At 39.3% G+C, this 22,867-nt stretch overlaps 2 protein-coding genes across 2 annotated transcripts; both read left to right on the top strand.

Annotated features, from left to right (window-relative positions):
- Positions 1–538: 538 nt before the first annotated feature.
- On the top strand, positions 539–5,601 carry LOC21395253 (sulfate transporter 1.2). The gene is made up of 13 exons (XM_010105632.2): positions 539–838; positions 937–985; positions 1,086–1,290; positions 1,383–1,557; positions 1,658–1,723; positions 1,820–1,933; positions 2,012–2,128; positions 2,230–2,356; positions 2,774–3,060; positions 3,300–3,490; positions 4,143–4,228; positions 4,361–4,437; positions 5,455–5,601. The coding sequence occupies exons 3-13, from the start codon at positions 1,121–1,123 to the stop codon at positions 5,599–5,601; spliced, it is 1,557 nt and encodes a 518-aa protein (XP_010103934.2). The 5' UTR covers positions 539–838; positions 937–985; positions 1,086–1,120.
- Positions 5,602–8,561: 2,960 nt separating this feature from the next.
- Positions 8,562–11,010, top strand: LOC112092986. Its single transcript, XM_024170441.1, has 7 exons — positions 8,562–8,565; positions 8,683–8,742; positions 8,876–9,314; positions 9,378–9,564; positions 9,656–10,010; positions 10,296–10,588; positions 10,762–11,010. The coding sequence occupies exons 1-7, from the start codon at positions 8,562–8,564 to the stop codon at positions 11,008–11,010; spliced, it is 1,587 nt and encodes a 528-aa protein (XP_024026209.1).
- The last annotated feature ends 11,857 nt before the right edge of the window (positions 11,011–22,867 follow it).

The raw sequence follows: 22,867 nt of genomic DNA, 5'->3' as shown, positions 1-22,867 counted from the left end.
CAGATTAAGTCAATGCTAACATTTGGATGTATTAATTAATCAATAATCCATCATTTATGTTTTCATATTTGATGGATGTTTAAGAGCCAGGTTGCATTTGTCTATCGGTTGACCTTGTGACAGTCTGCATCACTTTCTGATCACAAGTTGGATATGTGTGAATCACATCTTGCTGTTGCTTTTTAGAGAATTGACTTCGATATTCCTTCTGAATCTATAAAAGGCAATACTTTGCCTGCAACTATTCTCCAAAGCAGAAAAATACTATATACACAATCATTTTAGATCACACTTTTCTGTCTTTTTTGCCTGGTAACTATCTGTATGATATGTTTCAAGATTTCATAATCATTTTAGATCACTATCTCATTATACACAATCCATCTACCAAATGGGAAAACTTTGCCTCTTTCAATATATTTGAAGGGCTAATACTAGTTTGTTGTTTTGTTATTTTGTTGTTAGATAGGGCTACGTACACTAGTACTGAGCTGGTGCAATGAGCGGACGAGTTAATGACGAGTTCACAATGAAGGAAGTAGAACTAGCAAGTACGCATTCATCACGTCGCCATTCGTCAGGGAGAATTCCGTATATTCACAAGGTCGGACAGCCTCCTAAGCAAAGCCTCTTGGCGGAATTCACCTCTACTGTGAAGGAAACCTTCTTTTCCGATGAACCTTTGCGCTCTTTCAAGGATCAACCAATATCGAAAAAGTTCATTCTTGGAATCCAAGCAATCTTTCCAATCTCTAGATGGGCGAGGGAGTACACTCTTGCCAAATTCAAAGGGGATCTCATTGCTGGCCTAACCATTGCAAGTCTTTGTATTCCTCAGGTACTTGAAAGTTCTAACAATCTATGTTGTTTATATGATTTTGGGTACTATTCATTTCTGATTATGGTATGTTTTATGTTGTCTATTTTTTCTAAAAGGATATTGGATACGCAAAGCTTGCCTATTTGGATCCTAAATATGGATTATGTAAGTTTTCTCATTTTCTCTTTCAGTAGAATGTGGATTCTCTATTGTTCCCAAGAAAAGTTGTATTAAACATAACTTGTTTTGCATTTGTAAAATGCAGATAGTAGCTTTGTCCCACCTCTAGTTTATGCCTTCATGGGCAGCTCAAGAGATATAGCCATCGGGCCAGTAGCTGTGGTCTCTCTCCTGCTTGGAGATCTGCTGCAGAATGAGATTGACCACGAAGATGTCGTTCCCTATCGACGTCTTGCGTTTACCGCTACATTCTTTGCCGGTGTCACTCAGCTGGCTCTTGGGTGTCTCAGGTAAACTCAAAACTGTTTTTCTTCTTTTGAAAAATAACTCAGAACTATTCCTTCTTTTGGACTTGAAATGAAATGGCTGGAACTTCTTTCAGGTTGGGTTTCTTGATTGACTTTCTATCTCATGCTGCAATTGTCGGGTTCATGGGTGGAGCTGCCATTACAATTTCCCTTCAGCAGCTCAAAGGTTTGCTTGGCATAAAGAAATTCACAAAGAAGACTGATATTGTTTCGGTGATGCGCTCGGTATTTAAAGTGGCGCACCATGGGGTAATAATCACTTGCCAATGTTATCTTCTGCAACATTTTTCAAACTTTTCTGCAGAAACCTTGACATATAAATTTACACTCCTCCAATTCTGTTTTGCAGTGGAACTGGCAGACTATAGTTATAGGAGTCACCTTTTTGGCTTTTCTTCTGCTTGCCAAATACATAGTAAGAATAGCAAATCTCTTTTTCCTCAACTCCCTTGGAGAATATTTTCCATTTTTAGTTTCAATTTTTGAGTGTCCTCTTACGTGTTTGGAACAGGGAAAAAAGAAGAAGAAGTTCTTTTGGGTGCCTGCAATTGCTCCTATGATATCTGTTGTTGTGTCGACATTTTTTGTATATATAACCCGTGCCGATAAAGATGGTGTTCAAATTGTAAGTACCGGTTTACATTTTTCTTCTCTAGATCAAGAAAAAGTAGGTGGATGACTTAATGGAACCGTGTTTTCTCAGGTGAAACATATCGACAAGGGCATAAATCCACCATCAGCTGATCAAATATACTTCAGTGGAGAGTATCTTACCAAGGGCTTTAGGATTGGTGTTGTGGCGGGTATAATCGCCCTGACGGTAAACGATATGACAGAGAGTGAAGGATAAACTAGTACTGTACTTGAAATGGTTACAAATAATTTCTGTGTACTGAAACCCGAACTATTTTTTAATCGCAGGAAGCTATAGCAATTGGAAGAACTTTTGCTGGTATGAAAGACTATCAGATAGACGGAAACAAAGAAATGGTGGCACTAGGAACAATGAACATTGTTGGTTCAATGACATCTTGTTATGTAGCTACAGGTGAGTAAAGAAGCGGAAAAAGAGAGATGCTAAACGGGACCGTTACACTAGACGGGTTTGATCCAATCGCACACTGTAACATAGTAAAACAAACGAGTACTTAACAATGACAAAACTCATGTCTGCGATATAATGACTGTTAATGTTGAGTACTCTCCTTAGGTCATGTCCCAATGAAATATAAGCCTGTTCAGTTCGCAAATTCGAGTTAAGATGTGATTTTATGTGAGAATTTTTTACTGTAACAGAAAAAATTAAATATGATTTTTTATGAGAACTTTTAACTGTAATAAAATTAGAATTGAAAACTCGAATCGGTGAAATGAACGCGACCATAGTGTTTCATGATTGCAATAGATGATTTTGATCAGCCATTATAGTACATCAGTCGTACTGATAGCATCATCATTGTTACAGGTTCTTTCTCTCGATCTGCGGTGAACTACATGGCAGGCTGCAACACTGCTGTGTCCAACATCGTCATGTCTTGTGTTGTGTTCCTGACACTTGAGTTCATCACTCCTCTATTCAAGTACACGCCCAATGCAATTCTCGCCTCTATCATTATTGCCGCCGTGGTTAGCCTGTTTGATATTGAGGCTGCAATTCTCATATATAAGATCGACAAATTCGACTTCCTTGCTTGCCTCGGAGCCTTCCTTGGCGTCGTCTTCTTTTCTGTTGAGATAGGTCTACTGATCGCGGTATGAGATTTTTTATTTTTTTTATTTTTTTTTATCTCTTCGTAAAGATGTTACTTAACACCATAACTTTAAAAGACTAATTGAATTAAGTCTCGTTCATTTAAACGATTTAAATTTTTAATTCTAAAAAAGTTCTCATAAAAAGTTAAATTTAATTTTTTACTACAGTTATATTTATGCGAACCGAACGAAACTGATTACTTGCTATATATTCATTGTACTGATTACTTGTGCAACAGGTTTGTTTGTCTTTTGCCAAAATTATCTTGCAAGTCACAAGGCCAAGAACTGCAATACTAGGAAAGCTACCGAGAACTGATATATACAGGAACATCCAACAGTACCCAGATGCAGCAAAGATTCCTGGAGTTGTGATTATTAGAGTTGATTCTGCAATTTATTTCTCCAACTCTAACTATATTAGAGAGAGGTACATAAATACATACTCTCTTAAATTTCGTTTATTGCATCAATTTAAATTTAAAATTTAAATTTTATTACAGTAAAAAATTCTTAAAAACAGTTACATTTAATATTTTTACTATAATAAAAAACTCTTATATAAAATTAGATCTCAATTCAAATTAAAAACTCGATTAACTAGATGAATGTATTCGGTGCATTAGTATATATTATCCGGATTCTGTCATAATCCTGCAAGGTGGGGCCCACTCTCTTTGAGCAGGGATGGAACCCGTGGGTGGGCGGCCACTCCATTTTTTTTTTATTTTAAATTTTATATATGCAACTTTATAAAATTGTATTTTTCTTCTCAAATTATACATCTCTCTATTTGCCGCATCTCATTAGTTCAATGTCACCCTTGTCGCCTGAATAATTTTTCTGACTCCGTCTCTGTCCATGAGAGAACCCTACTCAACTTCGTCAGGTTGAACAACATGTTCTATCTTATTACCTGATGGAGAGAAAAGGTTGAATCATATTGGTACAGCAGTATTATGTATACATTATCACCAAATGGAAAATTTTTTGTTATTATTTACTTGGAGCCAGATTAATCTAAAACTCTTTTTTTTTTCTTTTTTTTCTGGTTTTTTTTTTTTTTTTTTTTGTCTTTGTAGAATATTGAGGTGGGTTACTGATGAAGAAGAGCATTTTGCGGAAAATAATCTACCAAGAATCCAATATGTTGTTGTGGAGATGTCACGTAAGGAATAATCACTCTAACTTTACAAAATTTCTCCCAGGATTCTATCCACTTTACCAAAAAGCCAAAAAAATAAATAAATAACTTAAAACAGAAGATATTCATGAAGTTTCTTATATTAATTTGCTGCAGCTGTTACTGACATTGACACAAGTGGAATCCATGCTTTGGAAGATTTGTATAGGGCTCTTCAAAAGAGAGAAATTCAGGTGATTTAGACTTATAATAAAATCACTGAAGTTGATCTTCACTTCTCTATACATACACAAGACAAATACAATCCTTTTTTCATCTAAAACTTATTAGAGAACTCTTCTAGACACTCTTGCTTATATAAAGTTGTGCTGCTTTTCGTTTGAGAAAGTGGGCAGTAATATTAGAAGAATATGATTAATGTTGTGTTTGGTACGAAGGTTCTAGAACCAGAACTATAGTTCTGATTCAAACCTTTGTTTATTTGTAAAAAATAAAAAATAATTTTTAAAAATCAGTGTTTTATTTAGATGGTTCTGGTTCAATATTTAAATCCTGATATAATGTTTTAAACTTGAACCATCTTAAAAAATAAAACCACCTCCTTACTTGATTTTAGATGGTTCAAATTTATAGTTCTTATTCCGGTTTCAGAACTATGATTTAGACCCCAAGTTTAAATCAGAAATCATAGTTCTAGTTCTATAACTAAAATCACCCTAATTTGAACCCTCATACCAAACGCAACGAAATAATTTTTTTTTTTTTATGAAAAGAATGTAAGAAAATCATTTCACCGATTTGAGTTTTGTTACAGTAAAAAGCTCTCAGAAACAGTCACATCTAATTTTTTTACTACAGTAAAATGCTCTCACATAAAGTCACATCTCAACTCAAATTAATAACTCGAATCAGTGAACTAAACGGACCCTAAATATATGTGTTTTTCATTATTTCATTGGTCGGAAAGTAAGGGCCGGATTAAGGAACCAAGTAAGGAAAGTTAGGGACAGGGGCAAGGACTGGTCCAGTTTACATCTTTATTTGATGTGGACGTTTATTGTATAAATTGCATCCTTTGCTTACCGCAACATATAAACATGGACATTACTTTTTAATCATAAATTATATGTAATTCTAAAAAATCAACTAATTCAAATTTGTTTTTAAAATACTAATTTGCAAAAGTACAATAGCTCATGTGTATTTATTTTATTCTATTTTATTTATTTATTTTATTTTTTACTTGACAGCTTGTTTTAGCAAATCCAGGACCAGTTGTAATCGACAAGCTTCATGAATCCAAGTTTTCCGAGGTGATTGGAGAGAGTAACATCTTTCTTTCTGTGGCCGATGCTATTCATACTTTTGCTCCCAAGACTCTAACCGAAGAACCATAGATACAATTAAATGTTGGTAAATGAAAGTATATATATATACATATATATATATATATAATGGTTTAATATTTGGTATGGTTTTTAGGACCTTTAAGAGTCTCTTTAAATTCCCAAGTGAAATTTTCATATTTTTTGTTTTCTAATTAAGTCGCTACATGTCTCTCTCTTGTTGTAGCTCTTTGTTTCATATTCTCAACGAAATATCAACAATTTGTCATATCATGAAAGAAAATAAAAGTTTCAATTTTTGTTTGGGTTTCTCATTTTCAGTCCCTATATTATTGTTTGCGATAAAAAGAAAAAGAGAGAGATTAAAAAAATATGTTGTGGGCTGATAAATTTTGGTCCAAATTACCAAAGGCCCAAAAGGGGATAGGTCCAAGATATAGTACCGAACAATATAATGAGAGAAAGAGAAAAATAGGTTAAGACTTGAGATGAATTAAAATTAATAAGCTAATAGTTTACCTAAGTTAATAAATAGGCCAAATTACTGTTTATGTCCCTAACTTGTCTGGTTATGAACCATAACTTAACAAGTTATTGTCCATAATTCACGGTTTTTGTCTATAACTTGTATGGTAATGAATCATAACTTGACTAGTTTGTCCATAACTTATCTGGTTATAAACCATAAGTTGACAAGTTATGGCCTATTAATTTTTATAACTAAAAATTGGCCTATATACTTTCTTAAGCTTTTCATATTGACATATTTTCTACTATTTCTGAATTATATATATATATATATATATCGGCTCGTCTCACTTACCTCACCCTCCATTTCGCTAACGTTGCTTCACTTGTCTTAGCCATTGGATTAAGCTTATTGAAATCTAACAGACTTGTTTAAATACGTCGGTGCCAAAAACGTGCTTTGAAAAAAGGAAAAAATATGACACGCGTTTAGAATTCGTTTTAAAATGATTTTATTTTTTGTATGTAAATGAAAATGAAAACATTTTTAATCTCAGAGAGAAATCATTCTTAAAAATACGTTTGGTAATTTTATCAAGAGATCATTTTCAGTATAAAAAATTCATTAATGTCTCTCTTTCTCTCTCTCTGCTCCAGAGAGAAGAAAATGAAAACAAAAAATAAAAAATAATTAAGAGTCATTTTTCATTTCTTTCTCATTTTACACTAAACTAAAAAATCACTTTCATTTCCATTTTTTATCTTTATTGCACTAAATGCCGTTTTGAGAACGTTTTCATTTTTTCTTTCTCTAAAAATGTGAAAAATAAAAACGAGATCAATTCCAAACATGGCCAAGAATTCCATGATTCGAAGCGGTGCAAAGAGTAACGAATAAGTTTAAGTTAATTATTATGGGCCACATATTATAACAATTATATTAAGCTATTTGATTAATTGGGTTAATTAAGTGATCTAATTTTAGAAAGCCCAAATAGTCTCCTAACAGGGTATGGGCTAAATGGGTGGATACCCATATTGACCCAACTAGGTTTAATGGGAGCCTAATGGGGCAATATATAAAGAAACTTAAGTTATGGTCCCCAATACGTCAAATCATTCGGCAGTTTTCATTCTTCCCCATCTAGAGAGAAAACACCACATTAAGGAACTAAGGAGATTTGACTGAGGAAGGTAATAACCGTCGTGCTCGTTGTCTTAGAGAATTTTACTGGAAATTAAGGATGCACCAATGGAGACAGGTATTTGTTCTAACTTATTTTCGTAGTAATTTAGTGTGATGATTTCAGGAATGTGGAATACGGATTTAAAGATCCAACAAGTGGTATCAGAGCGGTCATCACATTAAATTATTAAGAGAATTTTTATCTCCAATATCTCTGGCTGAATATCATGTTAATTGATTCATATGATTTTTCTTTCGTTTATAGAATTTTAGATATGCTTTATTTTGTTAAGAAAAGCATGTATATAGATAATCATATGAATTCTTAGTGATTGATTTTGATCAATATTTGTTGAATACTTTTCAGAATTATTTATTATTCACAAAATTGATAGTATGGAAAATTAAGAATTAAGAAAATTTGGTAAAAGAATTAATTAAAGTAAGTTTTTTTTTTTTCTGGAAAATTTTTTCCCTTTTCTTCGTTGTCTTCTCCTTTCAGAGAAGATTATGGCCCGCGACAGTTTTGGCTGCCAGCGCTGTAGAATCACGGGTGTGGCCGTTGGGCCGTGCCGACCGGCAAGCCGCGGCGGGGTGAGGAATAACGGCGGCCAAGGCCGCCGCATAAGGAGACTGGCAAGCCGCGGCCTGCTGGCCGCGGCGGGGTGAGGAATAGCAGCAGCCAAGGCCGCCGCATAAGGAAAAGAAAAAAAAAATGTGTTGCCAGCGGCAAGCTTGCCGCCGCCAGCATCTGGATTCCCAGGCGCAGCCGTTGGCCTGCGCTGGACAACTATTGTCGCGGCCGGCCGCGACATGGGGACTAGTGGCCTGGCGGCCGCCAGTGGAGAAGAAGGGTCGCATATGTGACCCTAGGGTTCTCCAAAATTTTGAGCTTCGGCCCAGAACAAAAACAAACAAACAAAAAAAAGACACGGGCCACTTCAGGCCCGTGACAGAAAAGAGAAGCGCAGGCCCAAGGGCCTGTGCATTAGAGCTAAGGGCTGCAGGTTATTACCTGCGACCATAAAGAAAATAATTACTATTTTTAGCATTTTTTGGGTTTATTTTAAACTCAAATTTGGAGATTTTAGGCATATTTTTTAACCCATTAAGAAATTAAGTGTAAATTAATTAAGGATTCAATTGAATAAAATGAAATTCTGGTTCTTTATTTTGTTTTATATGATTATTATTGCACTTAATTGTCTTGTATTTTGAATAAATTGATTGAAATATTATTGTTGTCAAAGTAACCTCTGTTGTGGATGTTGATTTATTTTAAAATATAAAGATGAGTATACCTATTATTTATGCGAATAATGATCAGCCCAAAGGAAGGTTATTATTTGGCCGAATAATGGGTATACTTGTGGTAATAAATATGTGACAATTATAAAGCTCTCCATGTGAGCAATAGTCAGCCCAAAGGAAGGCTATTGTTTGATAGGATTTATTGTCAATATTTGATTATTGCACAGAGAGTACCACTTACAAGCTGATGTTTTTAGTCCAAAGACTAAATATCAGTGTTGTGCTAGGTATCTTGAAATGGGCCCACCACATTGCTTCGAGTTATTTGTTTATGTCATGTATGCATTATATGGTTGATTATGCTTGTGTATGACATGAATGTTAATTGTGAGTATATTTTATTTTTTGTTATCTATTTAGTTTCTGCTACTGCTATAAATGTTTCTGCTCAAGTTAACGTAATCGCAATGCTGAATGGGATGAATTTTAAGGTTTGGAAAGAGAACGTGGAAATCGTTCTCGGATGTATGGACTTAGACCTCGCGCTCAGGACAGAGCATCCCACTGCTACTACGAAAAATCCAAACGCGGATAAAATTGAGAAGTGGGACCGCTTTAACCGCGTGAGTCTAATGATCATGAAATGCTCCATTCGGGAGGCGTTTTGGGGCTCTATTACTGAGAGTACTAATGTCAAGAAGTTCCTTAAAGAACTTGAGCAATATTTTGCCAAGAATGAAAAGTTAGAAATGAGTAACCTTCTGAATAAACTCATTTTCATGAGGTATAAGGCAAAGAGGAACATAAGGGAGTACATTATGAAGATGTCTAACATCACTGGGAAACTGAAGGCACTAAAGTTAGAGCTATCTGAGGATTTGCTCGTGCATTTAGTTCTCATATCTCTTATTGCATAATACAGTCAATTTAAGGTGGGCTATAACATCCAAAAGGAAAAATGGACTGTTAATGAGCTCATATCATATTGTGTGCAAGAAGAGGAAAAGCTTCAGCGAGATAAGACTGAAAGTGCTCACTTGGCATCAACCTCTCAGAATAAGAACAAAAAGAGAGCTATGGATGCTGCAAAAGGAAAGACTCTCATTATGGTTTGTTCTGAAGTTAATTTAGCTTCTGTACCTAAGGATACTTGGTGAGTAGATTCTGGTGCTACTACTCACATTAGTATGTCTATGCAAGGTTGCCTGTGGAGTCGACTGCCAAATGATGCTGAAAGATTCATCCTCGTGTGAAAGATTCATCCTCGTGGGCGATGGCAAGAAAGTTCTAGTTAAAGCTATCGGAACATTTAGATTATTGTTAAAGACTGGTGTCTATTTGGATTTGATTGAGACTTTTGTTGCACTGTCGTTTAGACAAAATTTGGTTTCTATTTCTAGTTTGGACAAATCCGGTTACTTTTGTTCCTTCAGAAATAATAAAGTTAGTCTTTCTCATAATTCAAATGTTGTTGGCACTGGTTCCTTAATTGATAATCTTTATATGCTTGATATTGTTACTTCTGATAATGAAATTTTGCACACTAGTGCACGAGGTACAAATCGAAAATTAAATGAGAATTTTGCCACCCTATGGCACAAGCGTTTAGGTCATATCTCTAAATAGAGAATTCAGAGGCTTGTGAGTGATGGAATTCTTGGTCCCCTAGATTTGACAGACTTTCAAGTCTGCGTTGAGTGCATCAAGGGGAAACAGACAAACTCAAGGAAATTAGGTGCCGACAGTGCTAAAGACGTCTTAGAACTTATTCATACAGATATATGTGGACCATTCCCTACGACTTCATGGAATGCTTAACAATACTTCATTACGTTCATAGACGATTATTCAAGATACGGTTACCTATACTTTATACATGAGAAGTCACAGTCAGTGGACGTTTTCAAGGAATTCAAAGCCGAAGTTGAACTTCAACTAGGCAAGAAAATTAAGGCTGTCAAATCAGATTGTGGTGGGGAATACTATGGTAGATATGACAGATCAGGTGAACAACATCCAGGACCATTCGTTATCTTCCTAAAACAATGTGGAATCGTCCCGCAATACACAATGCCGGGCAAACCTAGCATGAATGGTGTTGCTGAAAGACGAAACAGAACTCTTAAAGACATGGTGAGAAGCATGATTAGTCATTCTTCCTTGCCTGGATCACTTTAGGAGAAGCACTAAAGACTGCAGTTTATATCATTAATAGGGTTTCAAGTAAAGCAGTGGCCAAAACCCCCTATGAACTATGGACTTAAAAGAAGCCCAGCAATAGGCTTTTACATGTTTGGGGCTTCAAGTTTTACAATCCCACTACTAGGTCCTTCTCCAGGACAGGAAATGCGAGATTTCTTGAGGATGTCGAGTTTGGGGGAAAAGATAAAGTAAGGAGTGTAGTCTTTGAGGAAGAAGACTTTGTTTCTCTTCCCAATATTGCTATTGTCAATGATCAGGCTGTAATACCTGCAATTGTTCAAGATGTAACTCTGGAACAAGACAACAATGAGGTTCCCTATGCAGCACCTATAAAGCAAACTCAACAACCTTAAGAAGTGCCATTAAGGAGATCCACCAGACAAAGGAGAAGTGCGATTCTGGATGATTATATCGTCTTTCTCCAAGAACATGAAGATGGTGTAGGCTTAGGGGAAGATGATCCTATCAACTTCCAACAAGCCTTACAGAGTTCTAATGCTCAAAAGTGGATTGTTGCCATGAAGGATGAGATGAAATCTATGAAAGACAATGACATTTGGGATCTTGTCGAGTTGCCTAAAGGAATGAAACCCATTGGTTGTAAATGGATATTTAAGACCAAAAGGGATTCAAAGGGTAACATCGAAAGATATAAGACTTGTATAGTCGCCAAAGGATTCACTCAGAAGGAAGGCATAGACAACAAAGAGACTTTCTCTCCGGTTTCTTCGAAAGACTCTTTTAGGACAGTTATGGCACTTATGGCTCATTTAGACTTAGAGCTAGATCAGATGGATGTTAAGACAGCGTTTCTCAATGGTGACATTGATGAGATGATTTATATGGTCCAGCTAGAAAACTTTGTATCTGGAGATTCAAAGTCTATGGTCTGCAAGTTAAAGAAGTCCATCTATGGTCTCAAACAAGCTTCCCGTCAATGGTATCACAAATTTCATCAAATTATCACTTCCTATGGTTTTGAGGTGAATGTGGTAGATGATTGTGTATATCACAAGTTCAGTGGGAGTAAATTTATCTTCCTGATTTTGTATGTCGATGACATATTACTTGCCAGCAGCAATATAGGCTTATTGCACGAAACCAAGAAATTTCTTACTAAGAATTTTGAGATGAAAGATCTTGGTGATGCCTCTTTTGTATTAGGAATTCAGATACTACGAGATCGTTCTCAAGCTAAGGGAGACAAGTTTAGTCTTAATCAGTGCCCCAACAATGAACTTGAGATAAAGGAAATGGAAAAGATTCCTTATGCATCAGGAATAGGAAGTCTAATGTATGCTCAAGTTTGCACTCGTCCCGACATAGCATTTATAGTGGGAGTATTGGGCATATACTTAAGTAACCCAGGAGTGGATCATTGGAAAGCAGCCAAACGGGTTATGCGCTATTTGAAGAGAATAAAGGATTACATGCTCACTTACCGGAGATCAGACAGACTAGAGATCATCGGGTATTCTGATTCTGATTTTGTTGGATACCAAGATAGTAAGTGATCAACGTCAGGCTATGTTTACATGTTGGCAGGTGGAGTTATTTCTTGCAAGAGTGTCAAGTAGACACTCATAGCTTCTTCTACCATGGTTGCAGAGTTCATAGCCTGTTATGAGGCATCTAATCATGGGATGTGGCTACGAAACTTTGTCACGGGGCTGCGTGTGGTTAATGGTATTGAGAGGCCACTAAAGATTTTTTGTGACAATAAATAGGTAGTGCTATATTCTAATAACAACAAAAGCTCTACGAAATCGAAGCATATAGACATCAAGTTTCTTATTGTTAAAGAAAGAGTTCAGAATGATCAGATTTCGATAGAACACATCAGGACAAACTCCATGCTTGCTGATCCGCTAGCCAAGGGCTTAACACCCAAGGCCTTTCATGAGCGCACTACTCATATAGGTGTTATTTTATTTGAGGATACTATGGTTTAGTGGGAGTTGATTTTAATTTTGGATGTTCTATGACATAAACATTTATTTGTTTATTTTCTGCAGAATAAAGAAGATGGATTTACAGTTTTATAATTTTCCCTCTGAATGTGTTAATTTTCTGTTTGCAATCTTGCATTATGTTTTGAAAATTAAGGATTGATCTCATAAAGAATAAAGAATGACCAATTGGAAATAGGTATGTTGGAGATCACATTGCATGTATTTCCATGCCACTCATCCATACTCGATCTATGTCATTGATTATGTTGGTTTGGTGACCATGGAAGGTTTAGTTGCATTTTGAGGGTGACAAAAGCCGCCATGATCTCATGCTAATATAGGAGATGGACCAGATTGTATCTTAAGTGGAGACTAAGGATAAATAGCATACAGTTGCGCGCCTAAAGAATTATGTATGATATAATTGTATCAGGAATCATATGTAGCCCAAGTGGGAGATTGTTAGGAAATTATATTTCCTAATAATTATTATGGGCCACATATTATAACACTTATATTAAGCTATTTGATTAATTGGGTTAATTAAGTGATCTAATTATGGAAAGCCCAAATAGTCTCCTAACAGGGTATGAGCTGAATGGGTGGATACCCATATTGACCCAACTAGGTTTAATGGGAGCCTAATGGGGCAATATATAAAGAAACTTAGGTTATGGTCCCCAATACGTCAAATCATTCGGCAGTTTTCATTCTTTCCCATCTAAAGAAAAAACACCCCATTAAGGAACTAAAGAGATTTAACTGAGGAAGGCAATAACCGTCGTGCTCGTTATCTTAAAGAATTCTACTGGAGATTAAGGCTGCACTAATGGAGACAAGTATTTGTTCTAACTTATTTTCTTAATAATTTGGTGTGATGATTCCTGGAATGTAGAATACGGATTTAAAGATCCAACACAAAAAGTTTAATGTCCATGAAATAACAATAATTTAGCGAAATTATGGTAATTTATGCTGATATTTGAGACTTTGAAATTTAATACGAAGTTTTGATTGTGGTAAACGTAAAGTAGTACAGGCACATATGGAGAACAGTAAAAGTTAATTCGTAAACAATTATTAATTATTTTTAATAAAATTACGGTAACCATATGAGTTAACGATAATGAAACCATAAAAACCAATTACAGTATGTATGTAAATTAAAATCATACGTAGAACTATAATTGAGAATGTACAAACGGTAACCTTACGTGATATAAGGACTTGTGAAATTGCTTGCTGGACCAGAGAAGTGAAGTTACCAAAACAATAGAATTTATAAGGCAAATTGGTTAAGTAGACGTAGAATAATAATTCATAAACAGTTAACGATTAAAGATTTATGAAATTACGGTGACAATACGTGTTAATGATAATCAAACCATGAAACAACTCGAAATCTGATAGGAGTCTCGTAAATCAATGAAAACTGTACGTTGATTATTGTTTTCAAATGTAAAAATGGTAACCGTTCGTGATATGAATACTTGCGAAATTCCTTGATGGTCCCTAGAAGTGGATAAGTTACAAAAACAATGGAATTTTTAAGGCAATTTTGTTAAGTGGACGAACACTAAAAATACATAAAACAGTAATACCTATACAATTATGAATTATTATTTATGAAATTACGGTAATAATACGAGTTAACGATAATCGAACCACGAAACAATGATAAACTAGGTTATGACGAAGAGTAGTACGTTATAACGAGATTTTGTAAAAAAAACACAAAATCCAATTAAAGGTACGTAAATCAATGAAAACTGTACGTAGATTAATGATTTCGAACGTAAAAATAGTAACCTTACATGATACGAATACTTGCAAAATTCCTTGTTGGTCTCTAGAAGAGGATAAGTTACGAAAACAATGGACTTTTTAAGATAAATTGGTTAAGTGGATCATAAAATAGTAAAATTACGTAAATCAGTAATGCCTATACAATTAGGAATTATTTTTTATGAAATTACGGTAACAATACGAGTTAACAATAATCCAACCACGAAACGATGATAAATTAGGTTATGACGAAGAGTGGTATGTTATAACCAGATTTTGTTAAAAAAAAAAAAAAAAAAAAAACCACGAAATCCAATTAAAGGTACTTAAATAAATGGAAACTGCATGTAGATTAATGATTTCGGTCTAGGTAATTGCAAGTAATTGCAACCCCATGTCCCGGTCTAGGTACGTAAAATAAAAAAGTTGCACAAAAAATAAGTTGAAATCATCCTTTGACATATACAGTACTTGATGTTATGTTACAAAGGTAGAGAAATTTTGTATTTAGCGTTACCTCTGGAAAACAACGCAACTACGAATATACTTGCCACCATTTTGCTTGAACATCCTAACACCTTCGACAAGAAAGTTATAAGACAATGGGTGGGTTTGGAACTCGTTATAAAATGATTTTATTTTTTGTATGAAAATGAAAACGTTTTCAATCTCAGACAGAAATCGTTTTTGAAAATGCGTTTGGTAGTTTTATTAAGAGATTGTTTTCAGTGTAAAAAAACCTATTAATGTCTCTCTTTCTCTCTCTCTGCAAAAGAGAGGAGAAAACGAAAACAAAAAATGAAAAATGACTAAAAGTTGTTTTTATTTCTCTCTTATTTTACACTAAACTAAAAAATTGTTTTCATTTTTGTTTTTTTATCTTTATTGCGCCAAATGCCGTTTTAGAAACGTTTTTATTTTTTTTTTCTCAAAAAACGTGAAAAATATAAACAAGATCAATTCTAAACACGGCCAATGTTGCCCAATTTATGTTCCTGATTTTCGACACGTCCTGCAAATAAGCTAGCTGTATATGTGATAGAGACCTATCAGGGCCTCCTTTGAGATTTACCTACACTAGGAGGGGTAAAAAAGGGAAGACGGGAGGTGACGTGGTCAGGACTAGCGAGGATGCTGAGTTGGCAATTCTGTTAGGGGAATTGGTTGGAGAGCGAATATAGGAGAGGGAACGTGGGGGAAAGAGGGGCATCGAAGATTGTGAAACAGATTGGCTGGCCTAAGGAGGAGGAGAGACCTCGAATTCTTTCAGTACTATCTTTCTTGCTTTCTTTCTTTTTTTCAAGTCGGCAGAAGTTCATCGGCTGTAATTCTAGAATTGAGGAATTGATTAATAAAAGGATTCTGAATCCATTTTTCTGGGGAATTTTCATTCTATTTTCATTCTGTTTCCTAGCTAACTTTCTTAAAAACAAGAAGAATAGGGAAGGACCCTATCAATTTGGTATCAGAGCCTCGGTCCATGGCCAACCTTCCAGACCGGGCGGTGGACGTGGAGCGACGTGTGGGAGACCTCCAGGAAGCGGTACGACTTCTCGGAGCCATGGTGGATCCGGTTCCAAGGTTGTAGGAAGATGTGACCATCCTGGCCGGTCGAGTGGAGCGGGTACAAGAAGCTACTACGCGCATGGAAGCTCTCTTAGCGCGTCACTATGGAGGAGAACGAGGACCTGCGCCACAACGGGAGGTAAGGGACAGAGACAGAGAACGGGAACGCGAGGACCGACAGGAATCTCCAGCTTGGTGGGGCCGCGTTGAGCACTGAGGGAGGAGACTGGAGCTGCCTCTTTTCACTGGAGAGAACCCGTACGGCTGGCTTTTCTGAGCCGACCGTTATTTCTCGATCAACGGTGTGGAGGAGAACGAGAAGGTGCTAGCGGCGTCGGTGTGTTTCGAAGGGCGAGCATTAGGCTGGTTCCAATGGGCTGAAGCGCAGGAACCTTTCGCTAGTTGGAGGGAATTCCGGGCAGCCCTGCTACACCGTTTTAGCCGCGCGCGAGAAGGTGATCCAACGGAAAGGTTAATGTCTCTGAAGCAGGGTGGTTCGGTGACGGAGTATCGCGACGCTTTCGAGACTCTGGCGGCGGCGCTGAGAGGAGTTCCCGAGCCCATATTCAGGGGAGCGTTCCTGAACGACCTGCGGGAAGATATCAGGGCTGAGGTCAAGCTACACAGGCCCATCAACCTGCAAGAGGCTATGGACCTGGCCCAACAGGTGGAGGATAGGAATGAAGCCCAAGAAAACTTTAGAAGGCTGCGTATGGGCCGGATGTGGAGGTCTGATGGGCCGGCCTAAGGTACCACTAAAGGGGTCCAGCCAAGAGGTAATTACCCCTTCACACAGAACTTCCTTCAGTCCAACGGTTCGAAGGAACCAGGAAACTTCCCACGAGCCAAGTCAGATTATGCCCTAGCTCAAGCGACAGCGACCAGCCGAGAGGCAGGATTTCGGCGCCTAACCGACGAGGAGATCCAAACGCGACGTGCGAAGGGCCTCTGCTTCCAGTGTGATGAAAAATTTGGGCCAGGGCACCGGTGTAAAAACTGACAGCTATAGGTACTCTTGGTGGCCGAAGAGGAATTGGAATCGGAGAAGGCAAAGGAAGAAGAAGGAGAGCCACCCACTAGGTTTCCAGATGAGGAGGTTGATTTGTCCCTTAATTCTCTGCTCGGCTTTACTTCTTCTAACACGATGAAAGTGGTGGGGCAGCTAGGGACCCGCCAAGTGGTGGTGTTAAGCGATAGCGGAGCCTCGCACATCTTCCTCTCAATGAAGGTGGTGGAGGACTTAGGGTTACCCTGTGACTCTACGGCCTGTTACGGGGTCCAGGTTGGGAACGAAATGAAATTTCGGCAACAAGGAGTCTGCAAAGGGGTGGAGCTGCGGATTCAGGGCTTCTGTGTCGTGGAAGACTTTTTTCCCTTCGAGTTAGGATGCGCAGACGTTGTACTCGGGGTTACATGGCTGCGGACGCTAGGGGAAATTCGAGCGGATTGGTCCAGATATACGCTCAAGTTCCTGGAAGGCTCTCGTTGGGTAAGGTGGCAGGGCAATCCGACTTTGAGCTGCTCCCCGGTAAGTCTTCAATCCCTCTCTAGGCAGTTTAAATTCCCACAAATGGCATTTTTGATTGAGCTCTGTCAAACTGAGGCTACGGCCATAGCTGAGGCCCCTCCGGTCATCCCCCCGGAACTACAGGGGGTGTTAGACAAGTTTGGGGATGTATTCTCGACCCCAGTGGGACTTCCACCGGCTCGGGACACAGATCATCGGATAGTGTTAACGGAGGGCGCTATGCCCCCTAGCATTCGGCCGTTTAGGTATCCCTACGTTCAGAAGGGGGAGATTGAGAGATTAGTGACAGAAATGTTGGCCTCCGGAATAATAAGGCCAAGTACTAGTCCCTTTGCTAGCCCCGTAATTCTGGTGAGAAAAAGGGATGGAAGTTGGAGATTTTGTGTAGATTATCGAGCCCTCAATCAAATAACGATACCGGACAAGTTCCCGATCCCAATTATTGATGAATTGCTAGATGAATTGGATGGGGCAATGGTGTTCACTAAGTTGGATTTATGGGCCGGGTACCATCAAATCAGGATTCAAGAGGGAGACATCGAGAAGACCGCGTTCTGAACTCACGAGGGGCATTATGAGTTTCTAGTGATGCCCTTCGGCCTGACAAATACGCCAGCGACGTTCCAGTCGCTGATGAATTCGGTGTTTCGGCCCTATTTGCGTAAGTTTGTGTTGGTTTTTTTCGATGATATCCTTGTCTACAACCGCACGTGGGAGGAGCACAAGGTCGATTTAGCCACCGTGATGGGGGTTTTAAGCGCGGAAAGATTATTTGCAAATCAGAAAAAATGTGTGTTTGGGCAACTCCAGTTGGAGTACTTGGGGCACATAATCTCGGGAGAGGGAGTCTCGGCTGATCCAGAAAAGTTGCGAGCAGTCCAGAACTGGCCTGAGCCGAGAAACGTGCACGCCGTCTGGGGCTTTCTCGGCCTCACGGGTTATTACCGAAGATTCGTCAAAGGGTATGGAGCTCTTGCCAGGCCCTTTACGGATTTACTAAAAAGGGGGCGTTTGCCTGGTCGGAGGCAGCCTCCAGTGCATTCGAGGCTTTAAAGCTAGCCATGACCACCTTGCTGGTCTTGGCTCTACCGGATTTCTCTAAGACCTTCGTGGTGGAGACCGATGCCTCTGGTTCAGGCCTCAGTGCGGTTTTGATGCAGGAGGGTAGACCCATAGCATATTTTAGTAAGGCCTTGTCGTCAAATTCGCGATTGAAGGCGGTATATGAGCGGGAATTGATGGCAGTAGTGTTGGCAGTTCAAAAATGGTGACACTACCTGCTTGGTAGCCACTTCGTAGTCCGCTCGGACCAACAGAGCCTCCTGTTTTTGCTAGACTAGCGCCTCCTTCCTCCAGAACACCTTCGCTGGATTTCCAAACTAATAGGGTATGACTTTGAGGTGCCTTACAAACCAGGGGCTGCCAATCGTGAAACAAATGCTCTGTCACGCCAGGAAGAAACTTGCAACTATATGGCCCTTTCCGTGCCCCAGTTGTTGGATGTGGCAGCCATCAAACGTGAACAGCAGGCCGATGATATGTGTGTATCGCTGATTGCTCAGTTACAAGAGGGGCAGGTAAACGCCAGGGGATATGCCCTGCAAAATGGCCTCCTCTACTGTAAGAATCGCATTGTGCTCCCTCCTCACTCGATTTGGATTCCGCTTTTGTTACATGAGTTCCACGACTCCGCCATAGGGGGACATTCTGGCTTCCTCCGTACCTACAAACGTCTCTCTTTCAACATTTGTTGGCCTGGAATGAAGAAGGAAATTAGGGACTATGTCGCCCATTGTGCGACCTGCCAACGCTCCAAGTATGAGGCCCTGTCACCGGCAAGGTTATTGCAGCCACTCCCGATTCCGCAACAGATTTGGGAGGACATTTCCATGGACTTCGTTACAAGCCTCCTTCGTGTAAGGAATATTGATACGATCTTTGTGGTTGTAGATCGCCTAACCAAATACACTCATTTTTGCCCCATCGCTCATCCTGTGGCAGCCAAGCAAGTAGCGAAAGTCTTTATCCGCGAGATTGTCCGCTTACACGGAATTCCTCAAACGATTGTAAGTGATCGCAATTCTGTCTTTATGAGCTTGTTTTGGCAAGAACTCTTCAAGCAGTATGCTTATCATCCGGAGTCCGATGGCCAAACAGTCAATCGCTGCCTGGAGACATATTTGCGCTGCTTTGCCAGCGATAAACCGAAGCTGTGGGCTCAATTTCTGCCTTGGGCAGAGTTTTGGTTCAACACCAACTACAATGCTTCTACTCAGCTCACGCCCTTCCATGCCGTTTATGGACGTCCTCCTCCAGCATTGCTTCACTTCCAGGATGTGTTAGAAGGGCTGCCCAATGGTCCGGGGATGGAAACTGACTCGGGACCTTCGTTGGTCGAAGATGTCAATCAACAGATGCTTCTACGGAACCAAATGCTAGACTGTCTGAAGCACCACCTGGTGGACGCACAACAACGCATGAAGAAGTTCGCAGACGTCCACCGTCGTGACGTGAGTTTTTCGTCGAGAGACCTAGTATTGCTCAAGCTTCATCCGTACTGCCTCAAGTCCTTAGCACGCAAGGTAAATGAAAAGCTCTCACCCCGTTTCTACGGCCCATTTTCTGTACTCGAGCGTGTAAGGGCTGTGGCCTACCGTCTTCAGTTACCTGCCGAGGCTCGCATCCACCCTGTTTTCCATGTTTTGCAATTGAAGCCATTCAAGGGCAGGGAGATTAAACTCCAGCCACTGCCAGAGCAGCTGACTGAAGAGCTGGAACTCATGGTGGAACCCGCCGACATCCTGCGCACGCGCGTCGTCGCTGGCAGCGATCCGAATCAGGTAGAAGGCTTAGTGGAGTGGCGTGGGCTGCCTAACTGGGAGGCGACCTAGGAGCCCCTGGATGTAATTCAACAACAGTTTCCTCACTTCCCCCTTAGGGACAAGGTGGCTCTCGATGGGGGGGGGGGATGGGGGTATTGATAGAGACCTATCAGGGCCTCCTGTCTCTATCAGGGCCTCCTTTGAGATTTACCTACACTAGGAGGGGTAAAAAAAGGGAAGACGGGAGGTGACGTGGTCAGGACTAGCAAGGATGCTGAGTTGGCAATTATGTTAGGGGAATTGGTTGGAGAGGGAATATAGGAGAGGGAACGTGGGGGAAAGAGGGGCATCGAAGATTGTGAAACAGATTGGCTGGCCTAAGGAGGAGGAGAGACCTCGAATTCTCTCAGTACTATCTTTCTTGCTTTCTTTCTTTTTTTTCAAGTCGCCGAAAGTTCATCAGCTGTAATTCTGGAATTGAGGAATTGATTAATAAAAGGATTCTGAATCCATTTTTCTGGGGAATTTTCATTCTATTTTCATTCGGTTTCCTAGCTAACTTTCTTAAAAACAAGAAGAATAGGGAAGGACCCTATCAATATGCCCAATTGATGTTAGAAGTACAATGGTTCCAAAGGCATACAAAGTAATAACAATTGACGAAATTTCAAGTCTACATTGTCAGTCCATTCTAAGGCCTTTCTAATATCAGCAATCCATGGTGGATCCCTATTACCACCAACAAATACTGACAATGGTTGACTCTCTATTGAACCCAACCAGGGTTGTTTGAGTTTTCTAAATCTGGGACTCATTGATGTCCATCTCCTTTAGAGCATCAAGGAATAAGATGTCTGCCGAGCTGCTGTAATCTACTGAGATCCTGCAGACTAGATAGCGATAGGCAACGAGATGACCAGGGCGTCGTCATGTTGTCAGCAGAGACTTGCTGCTTCCTTCTCATGAAATGAGATGGCATGGTCGATCGACGAGTCGTCTTTCTTCATATGATGCCAGGATGCAGAGCATGTGTCTCCACTGAACAAGCCACCACCGAATATAGCGTCTACCACTTTTTTCATAGGCGGTGGTGATGGAGTTTTGCTGCGATCACGTTTCTCCCGCTCGTTCCCTCTGGCGGGCAGTCCATAGGTCTGTCGTCCTTTATTACTTAGAAGTTCCTGTTGGAAAAAATGGCTTATTAAGCCATTTTAAAGGCCCATTTTGAAGCCCATATTCGGATGGAGCCCAATAGGTTTTTTGGACGAGACTCGATGGATTTGTGTTTTCCGTCGTGAGGAGATTGAAATCGAGTATTCATACACTCAAAATGGATTTTGGGTGAATGAGAAATTGATGGTCTAAGTATGTTACTTGGAATGGTAAATGTAGATGGAAATTGCCTAAAATCCCACATTGGCTAGGAGTGAAGCCAAGGTGGTGTTTATAAGTGATTGCACTTTGAAATCTAGGTAAGCATGTATATCAGAGAGGCTCTCTCACGCGCAGGGGGGGTGCGAATCACGGTCCTGGCGGGTTGGGGCCTAATGTGTGCGCATGCGGACACGAATGCCGGACCGGAAAACCCGCTCCGTGCGAGCTACATTTTGCAATTTTTCCTTTTATTTTTCCCATCAGAAATCTGAAACTACTGCATTGGTTTTTTTTTTGTTTAACTCTACCTTAGTGTGGGATTTGGGAAAACTGCAGCATTGTCACGCCCCCAAACCGGGGTTACTGACGTAGAGGCTTGTTTACAAACTTAAACCTGTTTAAGAGAGTGATTAGCAAATAATGTTGCAAATATTTTAATTTTTCAAATCCAAAACATTTAGGTATTTCCAAACAAGCTCCTGCATTCAAGAGAAATTTAATTTCAAGAAATGTGGTGGAATTTCCAACCAAAGCAGTTTAAAACCACGTCCCTGGTATCAAGTCAGGAATTCTCACAGGTGTTTAGCATACATGAATATAAACAAAAGTAAATGTGACATCAACCACAATCTAGTAATATTTAAGTTTACAATCCATAATCTTTTGTACATGCCTTGAGATAAAAGATAAGAGAAAATACAACTCTTCGCTTCCCGAGGTCAAGTTCGCGTCACCGGTAGTAGCTACCTATTCCGCACTACTGCTCGCGTCGCCTGGAGGGGTTTAATATATTTGAAAACAAGAAAAGTGAGCAAAAGGCCCAGTAGGATATAATTTTATAAAGCATTTAAAATAAAGGTACTCACGGTCCGAAGATATACACCCAGAACCGGTCATCCTTTTAAAAAAAAAGGAAATACTCACATAGTAGAAAATATTTGTATAATGAAAGTGTGCAGCTCATCATACCACTGAACAAGAAGCGGTAAAATGTCTGTCTAGTGAAAAGTGCAGAGCCATAATTCCACTAAACAAGAAGTGGATCCGTACGAGTTTCGGGACCTGCCCCCAAGGATGCGATTCCCACATCCTGATTTCTGAGGCCACCATGCGTTGTATCATTCCTTAAAATATTTCATTTTAAGAAATGATACTCTGTCAAATCATTGGAAAACTTAATAGC

This window comes from Morus notabilis, unplaced genomic scaffold, assembly GCF_000414095.1.
Source record: "Morus notabilis unplaced genomic scaffold, ASM41409v2 Scaffold150, whole genome shotgun sequence".
NCBI classification, from domain to species: Eukaryota; Viridiplantae; Streptophyta; class Magnoliopsida; order Rosales; family Moraceae; genus Morus; species Morus notabilis.
Note: the sequence above shows the minus strand (reverse complement) of the source record. Positions and strands in the feature narration are given on the sequence as shown.